Genomic DNA, 18781 nt, shown 5'->3' on the forward strand with positions numbered 1-18781 from the left:
ATCTTCTGACGGAGAAAAAACAAAGGCCAACTTTCTTCTGATGGAGACAAAACAAAGGCCAACTTTCTTTTAACATTAACTAAGACAAAATTTTTTTTCTAACATGGATAAGGAAAACCTTCTACCAACATGGACTAGGACATACAACAATTTTCTTCTCGCAGGGAATAGGATAACTGTCTACTGACATGAACTAGGACATACAACAATTTTCTTCTCACAGGTACTACGATATAACTGTCTTCTGACATGGACTAGGACATACAACAATTTTCTTCTCACAGAGACAACGATATAACTGTCTACTGACATGGACTAGGACATACAACAATTTTCTTCTCACAGTGACTACGATATAACTGTCTACTGACATGGACTAGGACATACAACAATTTTCTTCTCACAGGGACTACGATATAACTGTCTACTGACATGGACTACAATATAACTGTCTACTGACATGGACTAGGACATACAACAATTTTCTTCTCACAGGGACTACGATATAACTGTCTACTGACATGGACTAGGACATACAACAATTTTCTTTTCACAGGGACTACGATATAACTGTCTACTGATATAGACTACAATATAACTGTCTACTGACATGGACTAGGACATACAACAATTTTCTTCTTACAGGGACTACAATATAACTGTCTACTGACATGGACTAGGACATACAACAATTTTCTTCTCACAGAGACAACGATATAACTGTCTACTGACATGGACTAGGACATACAACAATTTTCTTTTCACAGGGACTACGATATAACTGTCTACTGATATAGACTACAATATAACTGTCTACTGACATGGACTAGGACATACAACAATTTTCTTCTTACAGGGACTACAATATAACTGTCTACTGACATGGACTAGGACATACAACAATTTTCTTCTCACAGGGACTACGATATAACTGTCTACTGACATGGACTAGGACATACAACAATTTTCTTTTCACAGGGACTACGATATAACTGTCTACTGATATAGACTACAATATAACTGTCTACTGACATGGACTAGGACATACAACAATTTTCTTCTTACAGGGACTACAATATAACTGTCTACTGACATGGACTAGGACATACAACAATTTTCTTCTCACAGAGACAACGATATAACTGTCTAATGATATAGACTACAATATAACTGTCTACTGACATGGACTAGGACATACAACAATTTTCTTCTCACAGAGACAACGATATAACTGTCTACTGACATGGACTAGGACATACAACAATTTTCTTCTCACAGGGACTACGATATAACTGTCTACTGACATGGACTAGGACATACAACAATTTTCTTCTTACAGGGACTACAATATAACTGTCTAATGATATAGACTACAATATAACTGTCTACTGACATGGACTAGGACATACAACAATTTTCTTCTTACAGGGACTACAATATAACTGTCTAATGATATAGACTACAATATAACTGTCTACTGACATGGACTAGGACATACAACAATTTTCTTCTCACAGAGACTACGATATAACTGTCTACTGACATGGACTAGGACATACAACAATTTTCTTCTTACAGGGACTACAATATAACTGTCTACTGACATGGACTAGGACATACAACAATTTTCTTCTTACAGGGACTACAATATAACTGTCTACTGACATGGACTAGGACATACAACAATTTTCTTCTTACAGGGACTACAATATAACTGTCTACTGACATGGACTAGGACATACAACAATTTTCTTCTCACAGGGACTACGATATAACTGTCTACTGACATGGACTAGGACATACAACAATTTTCTTCTCACAGGGACTACGATATAACTGTCTACTGACATGGACTAGGACATACAACAATTTTCTTCTTACAGGGACTACAATATAACTGTCTAATGATATAGACTACAATATAACTGTCTACTGACATGGACTAGGACATACAACAATTTTCTTCTCACAGGGACTACGATATAACTGTCTACTGACATGGACTAGGACATACAACAATTTTCTTCTCACAGGGACTACGATATAACTGTCTACTGACATGGACTAGGACATACAACAATTTTCTTCTCACAGGGACTACGATATAACTGTCTACTGACATGGACTAGGACATACAACAATTTTCTTCTTACAGGGACTACAATATAACTGTCTACTGACATGGACTAGGACATACAACAATTTTCTTCTCACAGGGACTACGATATAACTGTCTACTGACATGGACTAGGACATACAACAATTTTCTTCTCACAGGGACTACGATATAACTGTCTACTGACATGGACTAGGACATACAACAATTTTCTTCTCACAGGGACTACGATATAACTGTCTACTGACATGGACTAGGACATACAACAATTTTCTTCTTACAGGGACTACAATATAACTGTCTAATGATATAGACTACAATATAACTGTCTACTGACATGGACTAGGACATACAACAATTTTCTTCTTACAGGGACTACAATATAACTGTCTACTGACATGGACTAGGACATACAACAATTTTCTTCTCACAGGGACTACGATATAACTGTCTACTGACATGGACTAGGACATACAACAATTTTCTTCTTACAGGGACTACAATATAACTGTCTAATGATATAGACTACAATATAACTGTCTACTGACATGGACTAGGACATACAACAATTTTCTTCTTACAGGGACTACAATATAACTGTCTAATGATATAGACTACAATATAACTGTCTACTGACATGGACTAGGACATACAACAATTTTCTTCTCACAGTGACAACGATATAACTGTCTACTGACATGGACTAGGACATACAACAATTTTCTTCTTACAGGGACTACAATATAACTGTCTAATGATATAGACTACAATATAACTGTCTACTGACATGGACTAGGACATACAACAATTTTCTTCTTACAGGGACTACGATATAACTGTCTACTGACATGGACTAGGACATACAACAATTTTCTTCTCACAGTGACAACGATATAACTGTCTACTGACATGGACTAGGACATACAACAATTTTCTTCTTACAGGGACTACAATATAACTGTCTAATGATATAAACTACAATATAACTGTCTACTGACATGGACTAGGACATACAACAATTTTCTTCTCACAGTGACAACGATATAACTGTCTACTGACATGGACTAGGACATACAACAATTTTCTTCTCACAGGGACTACGATATAACTGTCTACTGACATGGACTAGGACATACAACAATTTTCTTCTCACAGGGACTACAATATAACTGTCTACTGACATGGACTAGGACATACAACAATTTTCTTCTTACAGGGACTACAATATAACTGTCTAATGATATAGACTACAATATAACTGTCTACTGACATGGACTAGGACATACAACAATTTTCTTCTCACAGTGACAACGATATAACTGTCTACTGACATGGACTAGGACATACAACAATTTTCTTCTCACAGTGACAACGATATAACTGTCTACTGACATGGACTAGGACATACAACAATTTTCTTCTCACAGTGACTACGATATAACTGTCTACTGACATGGACTAGGACATACAACAATTTTCTTCTCACAGGGACTACGATATAACTGTCTACTGACATGGACTACAATATAACTGTCTACTGACATGGACTAGGACATACAACAATTTTCTTCTCACAGTGACAACGATATAACTGTCTACTGACATTGACTAGGACAACTTCCTACTGAGAAAGTTGTCCTACGGGATACCAATAGAATAAACCCTCCACAAATATTGACTTGCAGAAACTTCTACTAAAATTGCACATGAAATTTTTTTTTCTGATAATGGATAACCATAATTATAAATATTTTCTTTTCATGGATTTGGATTTCTACTGAATGAACTAGGATGAACTTTCTGATATTAACAGGGGAATATGTTTTACTGATTTTGACTAAAGTGGATATTTTACTTACATTAATGTACATTGAATAATTATAATTAGTCTCATCCCACTATGTCTAGTTAAAAGCGGACACTGAATGTTTGCCCTTTGTCTGATAATATGTATCTTCAGATTAACTGGTTTACTTTAATGTACTTCTGAGGATCGGTTCTTTAACTATTCATTTATAGAAAACATGCATGTTGCTCTGATAATTCTAATTTGAAATTAATGTATTGTGTAAAGTTAACATTCTATGACAGATTCTAGAAAAGTTCATGAAAAAGAAATAACATGTTATGACTTCAGTGTGAAAGCCACATTGTCAATAAAAAATTTGTTAATTACATCACCATGATCACCAGAGAATTCCATAAATACTGAGGTGGTAATGAAATCGAAATCTTCATCAATACATCTTCATTAAGGTATTTTTACAAATTTAATGAGCTTGAATATGTTGGAGTATGACAAATTATTTTTTCATTTGACACAGGAGACCATAAGGTAGCACTCCACAGTCAGGAAATACATTTCAAATTGACCCTTGTAATTTTTAACTTCCCTCTAACCCTAAACCTATATATTGTAAGATTTTACTTCCAACAATCTCTCTATTGTGTGTGCATCTCACCGGGCCTCCTGATCAGAAGTCTGTAGAGGGATCTGAATCCTGAGGAGCAATTAATGAAAAGTTTGTAAAGTAGGTAGGTAAAATCTGGATTCGATTCCCAAGGAGCATAATTCCTCTGTGGGAATTAGATCCCTCCGCGCTTTCGGATCAAAATACCTTATTTACTGTCCTAGCGAGTGCATGGCAACATTCTGAATTTAGTTGCAATAGAATATGGAAAAAGGGGTCTTGAAAATGTCACAATTTGAATGTCAAAATTTTAACTCCATTTGGTGAAACATTTTCTAACAGAATTGACATTCATATACAAAAAGGTCAATAAAATCAGGTGCTATTTGCCTCATTTTTTTGTAAAATTGTATCATAAAGTTTGTGTTGAAAAAGGTGAAAGTGAAAACCAGTAAATATTGCATGAGAACAAAACAAATCAATCTTATTCAGTAATTTAAAACGAAAATCAACAAAACTGAACATGTCTCTTGTGGAGAGTTGTCTCATTGGCAATCATACGACATCTTCTTATTTTTATATGACTGTTATATGTTTTATAAACTTATATACTGATGAACTTAAAACTGATCTAAAATAAACCCTCCCATCAACTTTAAATTAACAATAAAATATAAATCTGATTTAACCATCTTAAATTTGAGTTTAGTCAGAAAACCGGTGATGAAAAGTTATATCACTGGTATATGGAAAGAGCTTTAGATTTTGTATTTTAATATTTTTTTCCATTTTCTTATAAAATTGCAGTAGATTAGTAACTTTGAAATGTTAGTGTATCAACCTTCTACAGCAATTATGAAAGTAATTATATGCATTTGTCATTTGCATAATTAAAAAAAAAAACGTTTAAAAAGAAGAAGAAAAAAGATGATTTTTCCGAAAATGTACAAATGTGGTTTTGAAATATATTTTCATCAGGCATTTTTATTTTATTATCATGAAGAAATACTTTGCTATTGTTCTCTATTCACTGAAATAAAGATACTCATAGATTTAGCAAAAGGGAAAGACTTTACTCCATTCATTGTCAATTAATTTTTTAAAGAAATGTTATCTCGATTCTTGTATGCAATGTTTAAGAAAACGTCATAAATTTTATTGAGACTAACTGAACATATTCCTTATTGCAGTAGTTTTTTAGTGCTAAAAGATATTAATTGCAACTTGGTAAAATGAACTTTTAACATACAAGCTTTGAAGAATTTCATTTAGAAATGTCTATTCATTTTCCCCATGGGTTGCTTTGGAATACTTTATTTTAATTTACTTTTCATATCATCAGTACATGTTTTGACTTATGACATTATATTTAACTAATATCATGAATCCCATGTTCAGAATTAGTCTTGTTAGAACCATAAAGTTAACACATAACCTATCATGTAACATGTCCCAATTGTATTTACTGTCTGCTTAAAGACATCAAGAAAATTAAATCTATATTGTTTATTATTTCCAGCAAACATTATCAATATTCAAAACAATATGTTTAATGAGATTATTTGGCTAATCATGATGAGCTGAATTTCAAACATGGAAGAATATTTCAGCAGTCAATTCAAATCAAAGTGAGTTAGTTACTGAAAGCATTTAAGTATTCTTATATATAATAAGATTCCAGACACACCATAGGTTCATCAGCCAAGTTGCCATCTTTATGGATTTGTAGAAGAGAAACAGTCAGGTACTATTTTTCTCTCGGTGATGAAGTCTGTTAAGTATGCTTACAATTTAAGTCAAATGATGGAAAGTAAGTACTGTGACCTTGACCTTTTACCTACTGACCTAAACATCTACAGGAGTGTTATTCTTTCAAACGGGAAGTCTTAATCTAAGTTTTGTAAAAGTTGGACATATGGTTTGAGAGATAATATCAGGAAACCCAAATTTTCCCCAGTTTTAGTCTATCAATAGCTTAGAATTACTTTGTGAAAGCTACCTTTGGATGCAAATGCTAAGTTTCCCATTGTTTGTGAACAACAATGTACTAGTTATCATACAATGAAAATATAGAGTACAATAGCATTAATATATAACAACACATGTGTAACAAGAATGCATGTTTGTCTGGCTGAGCATACCCCCACTAATAATTCAAAGAATCAGAAAACAGGAAGAATTGACTAACAGATCCCAAAAGTGCTCACACTGACTCACACATTACAATTCATCACTGTCAAGCTGCAGACCAAATATGTTATTCTGTTCAATAAGTACTTGAGAAAAGTGTGACAAAAAATTCTAACCTCATTCAACATATTGAAAAATTCAAAGTATACACAAACAGGAAGTAGGTGTCTTGACAGATCCCAAAATGCTCACACATTAAAATTAATTACTGTCAAGCTGATGACTAAATATTAGTGTTGTAAAATTGAAAAATAACAAGCATTCTGAGAGTATTGCATGGCAATACATAGTCCCCTACCGGATTTAAATTCATTATTATGGAACAAAATGCTAACTTGTTCTATAACTTGTCATGGTGTAAACAAAAAGTAAATATCATGTCAATATCTTCAAGCATGACTAAAAACAGTGAGGAAAACTGATTATATACATGAATTTTTCAAGTCCAAGGACCATAACTCTGCACAAAATTATTAGACCGAAACAAAAATTTGAACTTGATCTGTAACTTGTCATGATAAAACTATATATATACCAATTATCAATACAATATATTATAAGCATTATGAAAAAAACATCAGATATGATTAATAGTTCTCTAAAATTAGGTATGATGTAATACAGTGTATATCTATTTTCAAATTATAATCAAATATAATTAATAGTTCCAAATATTTTTTCTTTCATTTGTCACAAACTAATATAGATTTGTAACTTATCTATAAAATGTCAACAACTTTTATCTACACAATGTAATGTATTGAAATATATTCATTAATAAAAATAGATTATTATCTAATTAAAGGATTTCTCTTCATAATTTTTTTTTATATATATATAGCATTCAGAAAATTAGTTTATACTAAATAACAAACAAAGCTGCCAAAATATTCTTCAAATAATTTAACAAAGAATGTCTTTTTAAAAATGAGTTATCTCCCTTTGTACAGAAATATGGTTTAACATAGTACTCTAACATTAGATATGGTCCAGAACATTATAATACAGAATAAGCATGGAATTCATTAAAAATTTCAAGCACAAGAAATAGTGCAAATTCCATAATTAAAAATAATTCCAAGTTCAAATAATAGCCTGTTTATAGCTTTAATGATATGCTTTCAGATAAGAAATCGCAAAAATGGGCTCACGGGACTCCTTTTTTTGCTACATAATAAAATAGGTAAATTCAAAACACATTCTATTATAAAAGTTACTTTATCTGAGTTATCTCCCCCTTATGTGGCAAAGTTGAAAACAAAATGAATCAAACAAAAATATTCTGTATTTTGTAAAATACAGCCGAAAAATATGATAAAACACATAATTTTCTATATTAACGATCGTTATCTGCTATTTCAAAATCCAAGATGGAGGAAGACACCCCAGCTACCTTAAACAAGAAAATAAAGTCAAGGTAAGACACAACCCTACCAGACAGACATGTATACTTAACAATCATGCATATAGTTGACTTTTTGCCTATAGTATCTGAGATAAAGACTTGACCTTGAAAACTTAACCTTGATCACTGATCCATGAAATGAAATCAAGTTCAAGTGAACCTTGTCTTATGGACATGTTGTGCTTGCAAGGATTCCACACACCAAATATAAATATTTTATTAATCATAGTGAGAAATATGTCTGACTAAAAAACTATGCAGAACATTAGGCATCTATATATAAAGTATGAAGCATCCAGGTCTTCTACCTTCTAAAATACAAAGCTTTATAAAAAATACTTGACAAGGCCACAGACGCAACAACTGCCGCTGCATTAGCATCCCAATGTCACTTATTCTGCAATTTGTCTTATGCGAGACAAAAAATAACCTGTGCAGCATACATTATTATAAAGACAGTCATTCCAGGATAAACTGATGGTTTGATTTATATATTAAACAAGACATCAATTCAATCAAAACTGGATACCATACCATTAACAAGCATTCTGTGAGTATTGCATGGCAATACATAGTCCCCTACCGGTTACAAATTCATTGCAATGGAACGAAATTTTAACTTGATCTATAACTTGTCATGGTGTAAACTACATAAAAGTATCAAGTCAAAATCTTCAAGCATGACGAAAAAAACTGTTGAAAACTGATTATTTAAGTGAATTTTCTATGATGTTTTAACGCCACTTTTAAGCACCGCTTTTGGGCTATTTCGTGGCAGCCAGTTTTTATTGGTGGAGGAAGCCGGAGTGCCCGGAGAAAACCACAGACCTTCGATAGGTAAACTGACAATCCTAGTCAATTACGATTGGAGTTGAGTGCATCCGCTTGAGCGGGGTTCGAACTCACAACCTCAGTGCTGACTGGCTAGTAATTACAGTAGTAACTACTTGGACCACTCGGCCACCGAGGCCCCGAATATTCTATGCCCAAAGACCAAAACTCTGCACAAAATTATCAGACTGGAACAAAATTCCAACTTGATCTGTAACTTGTCATGATTAAACTATACTATATGTACTAATTATCAAATCAATATCTTCAAGAATGACAAACAAACCTACCACTAAATTCTAAAAACAATTTACCAAAGAAAAGGAAAAAAATCCAAAATGTCATTTTGTTTTTTAAATCCTTTTAAAAAATGAGTTATTTCCCTTTGAACAGAAATCTACTAATTAATAAGTATTTTTTAAGGGCTTTAACTGAACAAAGAGAAAAGCTAAAATCATCAAAATTGAACTTGACCTGTAACTTGTCATGATAAATCAATAAACCAAATATTAAATCAATATCTTCAAGCATGAAGAAAAAAAGTCTGGAAAACTGATTTGCCGTGCTGACAGATGGACAGACAGATGGACAGACAGACAGACAGACAGACGGTTGGGGACTAATAAAGTGTTGCACTTCTTTTAACTTACCGGTAAGATGGTAGACTCTCCCATTTGCAATGTATTAATATCACTATACAAGATATCTTTTCTTTAAAGGAGGTTGAATTTTCTTCACTTATCAACATATCTTGGTCCCCAATGAACTCATAAGGCATGTTGTTTTAACTCATTTGTCTTTTAACTAATTACACCTCTTTTTCATTATATTATAGTTCCATAATAATCAATATGAAGGTTGTAATAATAAATAACAACTGAAAATGTCATCTTGTGATTCTCCTGTAAAGACAAGTTACTATAGGGAGATCTTCCATGCCATATCTAAAATTGGTTTATCAACCAAGCTAAATTATCTTCATTGTAAAGACAACTACAAAACATTAATGTAATGCTTTGTAATTCTGTTTTCATTGTTGGATTTACTATCTTCGATACAAACAGGGATAGATCAGTCCTATTGTGTATTGACGTACAAAAAAATCCCTGTCTCTTGTCTGGCTTAGGAATTTGCATTGCTTCCAAAGGAGTAGGGCATTAAGGCCTGGTTTTGGCCCAAGAAAACAGAATTTTATGCCCCACTTACGATAGCAGTAGGGGCATTATGTTTTCTGGTCTGTGCGTCCATTCGTTCGTCCGTCCAGTTGTCCGTCCTTCTGTCCCGCTTCAGGTTAAAGTTTTTGGTCAAGGTAGTTTTTGATGAAGTTGAAGTCCAATCAACTTAAAACTAAGTACACATGTTCCCTATGATATGATCTTTCGAATTTTAATGGTAAATTAGAGATTTGACCCCAATTTCATGGTCCACTGAACATAGAAAATGATAGTGCAAGTGGGGCATCTGTGTATTATGGACACATTCTTGTTGGGATCTGTTTCAAATTTGCACATAATGTTTGGAAATGCGTAAAATCAAATTGCATAAGGTTTTTGATGTTATGACGTCACAATAAGGTCATAATATGCACCATTTTCACAAAAACAAAGAAAAATGCAGAGTTTATGCAGTTTTCCATCATTATTTTCTTTATGGAAACATCGTGCTCAGGCAAGAAACAACAAAATAATTTTAAAGAAGCTTTATAATAACTATTGACATAATCTTACCAAATATAAAGTTGTTTCTTGGGTACGCACATACTTTTCCGATCTAATATATACTTAAAGTTGACGTAAAACAAGGAAAATAAAGAAATTTTACATAATATATAAATTTTGTCATGGTTTGTTGCCATGGCAACTCTTAAATTTGAAATTTTTTATTTTCTGAACACCTTGTACCTCAGTGTAGTTGGGGGAGGTTTAGGAATATGTATGAAAACTTTTCAATTTACACTAATATTTGGGCCAATTAAGGGCTTTATTGCCCCTACTCCTTTCTATTTTACAAAAAAATTTCAGTGAAATTCTTGACAATAAAATCCTGAAGGCATTAAGCATCACTTGATTTGTAATGATTCTGCAAAATGTATTTACCATTTAAAAACTTAATATTAATTATGATTAATAAATCATATTTTTAAAAGCAATATCAATAAATTCACCCAGACTACTAGTATAATAAAGTATTAAATAAATATTTCAATGGCTTTCCTGTAATGCATATAAAAAAAGATTTATATATAACAAAACATTTGAAATAACTTAATGACTGTTTGTTTCAACTCTCATAGTGATTTGAAGATTTGAAATTTGGTTATTTTTGTCACAAAGACAGTAATAATGGCCTGGTTATTTATTCTGACCCATAAACACTAAATTAAGTAACATGTTTTACTTAAAATGTTTTCAAAAATGTTCAATTCAGAGAAAATGTGGGAAATGTGCATCAACATCAAGGAAGCAAACTATATTTACAAACCTTGATCTAAAAGCTTCTTTGTATCTTTCTTTGGAAGCTTTATAAACTGGTTCCCAAAACAAACCCAATTCTTTTCGGTGGTTTTGTCTTTCTGTAGAACCCTGCAAAAGTAAAAAAATAAAAGGTACTCTCCATACAATGTAATATGAATACAAGGATGTGTGTGGTATACATGAATGAGGCAGCAACCCATAAACACACATTGTCTTAGACATCTACAGGTCAACAACATTAGACAGTTGGTGTCTATAGAATATGTCAAGCTCTAAAGCGCCAAAGCTGTTAAATAAACAAAAACTTTCAAAATCGGTTTATAACAACATCACATTCTCCAAAAAACAATATGAAATTACATTTGTAGTATCAAAAAGGAGATGTGGTATGAGTGCAAATGAGACAACTATCCATTTGAGACCAAATGACCTGGATGTAATAAACTATTAGACTTATCAGTACGGTAATTGAATCATTATTTAGATCTCAAAATCTATTTTTCTCAAAACAACTTTTTAAATTGATTTGGTGAAAATTGATTCAAATCAAAGAAATCATCCAAGATATTCATATTTGTGACCTTCAAAATAATTGAATTTCAGTCATTTTTACTCAAATTATCATATAAACATGACTAAGTTGGCTCACTTACCTTTTTACAATAATAAACAAGAATATGTGTCCATAGGACAACATGCCCAATTTGCATTATCACATTTCCATGATCAGTGAACCCTGAAGTCTAGGTCAATACCTTAATTTGGCCTATATTTAAAAAAAATTATACAGAACAAGTTCATTTACTTTCAATTTGATGTGACAATTTCATGGTTAACTACCTTTACCAAAAACTTTTACCTGATACATGATGGACCAGCAGATGGACGAGCAGACAGATGAACAAACCAGAAAACATATTCCCCCATACTATTGTACGCTGGACAAAAAAACTAAACAAAGTAGGCTTGTGCCAAAAATATTTGACAAATCACTTATAAGTAAACAGGAAAAGTGATTATAATGATTATGGAAACATTTTTACGTTTTCAGGATTCATACTGTGAAACTAGTTATAATATAACCAGTGAAAATGTCATAAAGTTTTTGTGTAAAATACCTAAGAGCCTCCCTTGTTTTTTGTCGTCTCCTATCCAAATCAACCATCTGATGTTTGTCAGCCAAAATTTCTTCTGCAACCTGTTCTACTTGTGTTAAATATGGCAAAACTTTGTCTGAAGCAATTTCCATTATAACTTACTCTGGAAGAATAAATCATATATGTTACTAAATTTCTATAAAAAAAAAGACCTCAAGCAGCTGCACAGACTATAGTAAATTAAGAAATTTTGCATCAATTCATGATTGCAATTGTTGGACAACAGGTAAAAATGTGAGATTGTTTATAACAAAAGGAAATAGTGCAAAGAAATAATGTTATCAAAATATAAATTGTGAGTTGCTTGACACAGTGATGTACTGGACAAAGTATTGTTCTTGACACAGTGATTTACTGGACAAAGTATTGTGCTCGACACAGTGATGTACTGGACAAAGTATTGTGCTTGACACAGGGATGAACTGGACAAAGTATTGTGCTTGACAAAGTGATGTACTGCTCAACGTATTGTGCTTGACACAGGGATGAACTGGACGATGAATAGTGCTGGACACAGTGATGTTCTGGACAAAGTATTGTGCTTGACACAGGGATGAACTGGACAAAGTATTGTGCTTGACACAGGGATGAACTGGACAAAGTATTGTTCTTAACACAGTAATGTACTGGACAAAGTATTGTGCTTGACACCGTGATGTACTGGACAATGTATTGTGCTGGACACAGTGATGTACTGGACAAAGTATTCTGCTTGACACAGGGATGAACTTGACAAAGTATTGTGCTTGACACAGGGATGAACTGGACAAAGTATTGTTCTTAACACAGTAATGTACTGGACAAAGTATTGAGCTTGACACAGTGATGTACTGGACAAAGTATTGTGCTGGACACAGTGATGTACTGGACAATGTATTGTGCTTGATACAGTGATGTACTGGACAAAGTATTGTGCTTGACACAGTGATGTACTGGACAAAATATTGTGCTTGACACAATGATGTTATGGACGATGTTTTATGCTGGACACAGTGATGTACTGGACAAAGTATTGTGCTTGACACAATGATGTTATGGACAATGTTTTATCCTGGACACAGTGATGTACTGGACAAAGTATTGTGCTTGACACAATGATGTTATGGACAAAGTATTGTGCTTGACACAGTGATGTACTGAACAAAGTATTGTGCTGGACACAATGATGTTATGGACAACCTTTTATGCTTGACACAGTGATGTACTGGACAAAGAATTGTGCTTGACACAATGATGTTATGGACAATGTTTTATGCTGGACACAGTGATGTACTGGACAAAGTATTGTGCTGGACACAATGATGTTATGGACAATGTATTGTGCTTGACACAATGATGTACTGAACAAGTATTGTCCTTGACACCATGATGTACTGGATAAAGTATTGTGCTGGACACAATGATGTACTAGACAAAGTATTGTGCTTGACACAGTGATGTACTGGACAAAATATTGTGCTTGACACAATGATGTTATGGATGATGTTTTATGCTGGACACAGTGATGTACTGAACAAAGTATTGTACTTGACACAATGATGTTATGGACAATGTTTTATGCTGGACACAGTGATGTACTGGACAAAGTATTGTGCTGGACACAATGATGTTATGGACAAAGTATTGTGCTTGACACAGTGATGTACTGAACAAAGTATTGTGCTGGACACAATGATGTTATGGACAACGTTTTATGCTTGACACAGTGATGTACTGGACAAAGTATTGAGCTTGACACAATGATGGTATGGACAATGTTTTATGCTTGACACAGCGATGTACTGGACAAAGTATTGTGCTGGACACAATGATGTTATGTCCAAAGTATTGTGCTTGACACAGTGATGTACTGAACAAAGTATTGTGCTTGACACCATGATGTACTGGATAAAGTATTGTGCTTGACACAATGATGTACTAGACAAAGTATTGTGCTTGACACAGTGATGCACTGGACAAAGTATTGTGCTTGACAAAGTGATGTGCTGCTCAAAGTATTGTGCTTGACACAGGGATGAACTGGACGAAATATTGTGCTTGACACAATGATGTTATGGACAACGTTTTATGCTGGACACAGTGATGTACTGGACAAAGTATTGTGCTGGACACAATGATGTTATGGACAACGTTTTATGCTTGACACAGTGATGTACTGGACAAAGTATTGTGCTTGACACAATGATGCTATGGACAACGTTTTATGCTGGACACAGTGATGTACTGGACAAAGTATTGTGCTTGACACAAGGATGTTATGGACCATGTTTTATGCTGGACACAGTGATGTACTGAATAAAGTATTGTGCTTGGCACCAGGATGTACTGGACAAAGTATTGTGCTGGACACAATGATGTACTGGATAAAGTATTGTGCTTGACACAGTGATGTACTGGAAAATGTATTGTGCTTGACACAGTGATGTACTGGACAAAGTATTGTTCTTGACACAGTGATGTACTGGACAAAGTATTGTGATTGACACAATGATGTTATGGACAATGTTTTATGCTGGACACAGTGATTTACTGGACAAAGTATTGTGCTGGACACAATGATGTTATGGACAATGTATTGTGCTTGACACAATGATGTACTGAACAAGTATTGTGCTTGACACCATGATGTACTGGATAAAGTATTGTGCTGGACACAATGATGTACTAGACAAAGTATTGTGCTTGACACAGTGATGTACTGGACAAAATATTGTGCTTGACACAATGATGTTATGGATGATGTTTTATGCTGGACACAGTGATGTACTGAACAAAGTATTGTACTTGACACAATGATGTTATGGACAATGTTTTATGCTGGACACAGTGATGTACTGGACAAAGTATTGTGCTGGACACAATGATGTTATGGACAAAGTATTGTGCTTGACACAGTGATGTACTGAACAAAGTATTGTGCTGGACACAATGATGTTATGGACAACGTTTTATGCTTGACACAGTGATGTACTGGACAAAGTATTGAGCTTGACACAATGATGGTATGGACAATGTTTTATGCTTGACACAGCGATGTACTGGACAAAGTATTGTGCTGGACACAATGATGTTATGTCCAAAGTATTGTGCTTGACACAGTGATGTACTGAACAAAGTATTGTGCTTGACACCATGATGTACTGGATAAAGTATTGTGCTTGACACAATGATGTACTAGACAAAGTATTGTGCTTGACACAGTGATGCACTGGACAAAGTATTGTGCTTGACAAAGTGATGTGCTGCTCAAAGTATTGTGCTTGACACAGGGATGAACTGGACGAAATATTGTGCTTGACACAATGATGTTATGGACAACGTTTTATGCTGGACACAGTGATGTACTGGACAAAGTATTGTGCTGGACACAATGATGTTATGGACAACGTTTTATGCTTGACACAGTGATGTACTGGACAAAGTATTGTGCTTGACACAATGATGTTATGGACAACGTTTTATGCTGGACACAGTGATGTACTGGACAAAGTATTGTGCTTGACACAAGGATGTTATGGACCATGTTTTATGCTGGACACAGTGATGTACTGAATAAAGTATTGTGCTTGGCACCAGGATGTACTGGACAAAGTATTGTGCTGGACACAATGATGTACTGGATAAAGTATTGTGCTTGACACAGTGATGTACTGGAAAATGTATTGTGCTTGACACAGTGATGTACTGGACAAAGTATTGTTCTTGACACAGTGATGTACTGGACAAAGTATTGTGATTGACACAATGAATTTATGGACAATGTTTTATGCTGGACACAGTGATGTACTGGACAAAGTATTATGCTGGACACAATGATGTTATGGACAATGTTTTATGCTGGACACATTGATATACTGGACAAAGTATTGTGATTGACACAATGATGTTATGGACAACATTTTATGCTGGACAAAGTATTGTGATTGACACAATGATGTTACGGACAATGTTTTATGCAGGACACAGTGATATGCTGGACAGTAGCTAAAGATGCATCAATTTATCTAAAGTATCTAGCATATATACATAAGCAAGTATGTGAACACTTTTCAGCCTTATACAATTAAAAGGGCAAGTAAATTAAAAAGAGTTTGCCCAGATTTTTCTTTTTATCACTTTGATATGTTGGTCACAATATTGTGCTTGACATTCTGTCTATACCTATATTTTGGCATTGCACAAGATCATGTTTTTCTCTGACTGTTAACGAGGTCTTCACACTAATCCCATTGGAAGTAATTGTTCAATTAGTCTTAGATACATGATTTTCTTTTTAAATGTTCTTCGCCCGCAATCATGATTAACCCCTCCTCATTTTGTATGTGCCTGTCCTAAGTCAGGAGCCTGTAATTCAGTGGTTGTCATTTGTTGCTGTATATCATATTTGTTTTTCATTTATTTTTTTGTACATAAATCAGGCCTTTAATTTTCTCGTTTTAATTGTTTCATATTTGTCATTTCAGGGCCTTTTATAGCTTGCTATGCAGTATGGGTTTTACTCATTGTTGGAGACCATATGGTGACCTATAGTTGTTAACTTCTATGTCATTTGGTCTCTGGTGGAGAATTGTCTCATTTGCAATCATACCACTTTTTATATTTTATAATGATGCAAGGACTCATCAACATAAGTATCACTAATCCCTTTTGGGATTCTGTGTCTGGAGCAATTTTTTATTTTGCCGTCCTCAGAGGCCAATCAGAAAATTGCTCCACACACAGAATCCCAAAAGGGATTAAAGTATCACTACAAAAACTTGTTCAGTTAGTGTATCAAACCAGACAAAAAAAATCTTAATCCTCAATATTGTTTGTCTTTCCAGGTTAATGAAAACATTGTTCTTTTAAATAGTACAATAGTCTCTGTACTAAAATAAATGACAAACAGGATGAATAATATTGAAATCTTTAAATCTTCATTCGTCATCATACAAATATAGAAATTTTGGGGGTTTTAATTAGATTAGACAAATTATGAAACCTTTGGAAACTATCATTTAAGAATATATTTCTTGATTTATACAAGGATGTCACAGTAAAAAATTCACATAGAGGACATGTAGTGCAGGTACATAATAACACTTTACAGTAAAAGAAGGCCGAAAAACGTCAATTTACACCAATTCTAAACATTGTCATCTGAGAGTAATGTGTACAATTCAAATTATCGAAAAACTTTCGTCGTTTCCCTCAAGTTTTAGTGTGTAGCACTCCTGAAATACGCCTATAAATTGCTTAAAATCATATTTTTACCCTTAACAAATTCTGTTCATGGAGGCTGCCATTTTCTATGGGAGATAACTCTAAATAAAAACAGTTAGAGTTATTCTCTCTTGATGTGACAATCACAATGTAACCAAGAATGTGCAGCTGAACTATTTCTATTGTGATTTTGCACAAATCAGAAATGTTAAATGAATTGTTAAATATATACCAGTTCTTTGCATATTCATAAAGACATATTTAGTTCAACTGTTGATTTAAATGAACCTTCAGTGTCTCCAAGTGTTGTATACTTGAAGGTATAAAGGGAGCCTTACTTGGTTGAATTAAGCATGATCTTCTTTAGCTTAGTCCCTTAGAGAGCTCCATTAGGTCTCAAGGTTGCATGTCTAATCAGGCCAGTACTAACCATAAATTTTTATCATAATGGTGCTGCAAGCAACTACTTCTGTATCTATTGTAATGTTGGGAATAAAGTAATCACTAGCAAGTGATCTACTTAAAAACAAAATAAAAAAACACTAAAATGTTCCACATGTAATGAAAGTCTAGACAAAATATACATTGTATTACTGTGCATATTCAATGGGCCTTATCCTATTGCAATACCAATTGCTAAAATGTTTTACCAAATTGCAGTTTAAATTCATCTCTACAAACTGATCAACTGGTAAAGCATTTTAGATCATTGCTGTACAGTATAATAGGAAATATTCTTACTGACCTTCTGACTTTCAATACATAGGAGTAATAAAGATACTGTTGGTGAGTAAAATTATGACAATTGAATGATAAAGAAAAAGAACTATTTGTACCATCATTCAATGCTCTTTGCTGGCTAACAACAGTCTGTAATGATGATGATGGATCGCTGTTAAACTTCTATAGGCAAATTAAATGCATATTCAGGACGAGAACATATGTTAATGTAATATGAATATTAACCCTGCTTTGTAGTAGGAAGACACCCTGAG

General features: G+C 33.7%; 1 protein-coding gene across 1 annotated transcript in view; it reads right to left on the bottom strand.

Annotated features, from left to right (window-relative positions):
* The window catches only part of LOC127708204 (p53 and DNA damage-regulated protein 1-like), a 71748-nt gene extending 53867 nt beyond the window's left edge, over positions 1–17881 (bottom strand). Inside the window, exons 1-3 of the mRNA XM_052213054.1 lie at positions 17838–17881; positions 12546–12687; positions 11435–11535 (exon numbers count right to left, since the gene is read on the bottom strand). Of these exons, the coding sequence (XP_052069014.1) occupies positions 11435–11535; positions 12546–12676 (232 nt within the window). The 5' untranslated portion in view covers positions 12677–12687; positions 17838–17881. The remainder of the gene's footprint in view (positions 1–11434; positions 11536–12545; positions 12688–17837) is intronic.
* Positions 17882–18781: the final 900 nt, after the last annotated feature.

The sequence above is a fragment of the Mytilus californianus genome, unplaced genomic scaffold (genome assembly GCF_021869535.1).
Source record: "Mytilus californianus isolate M0D057914Y unplaced genomic scaffold, xbMytCali1.0.p SCAF_7, whole genome shotgun sequence".
NCBI classification, from domain to species: Eukaryota; Metazoa; Mollusca; class Bivalvia; order Mytilida; family Mytilidae; genus Mytilus; species Mytilus californianus.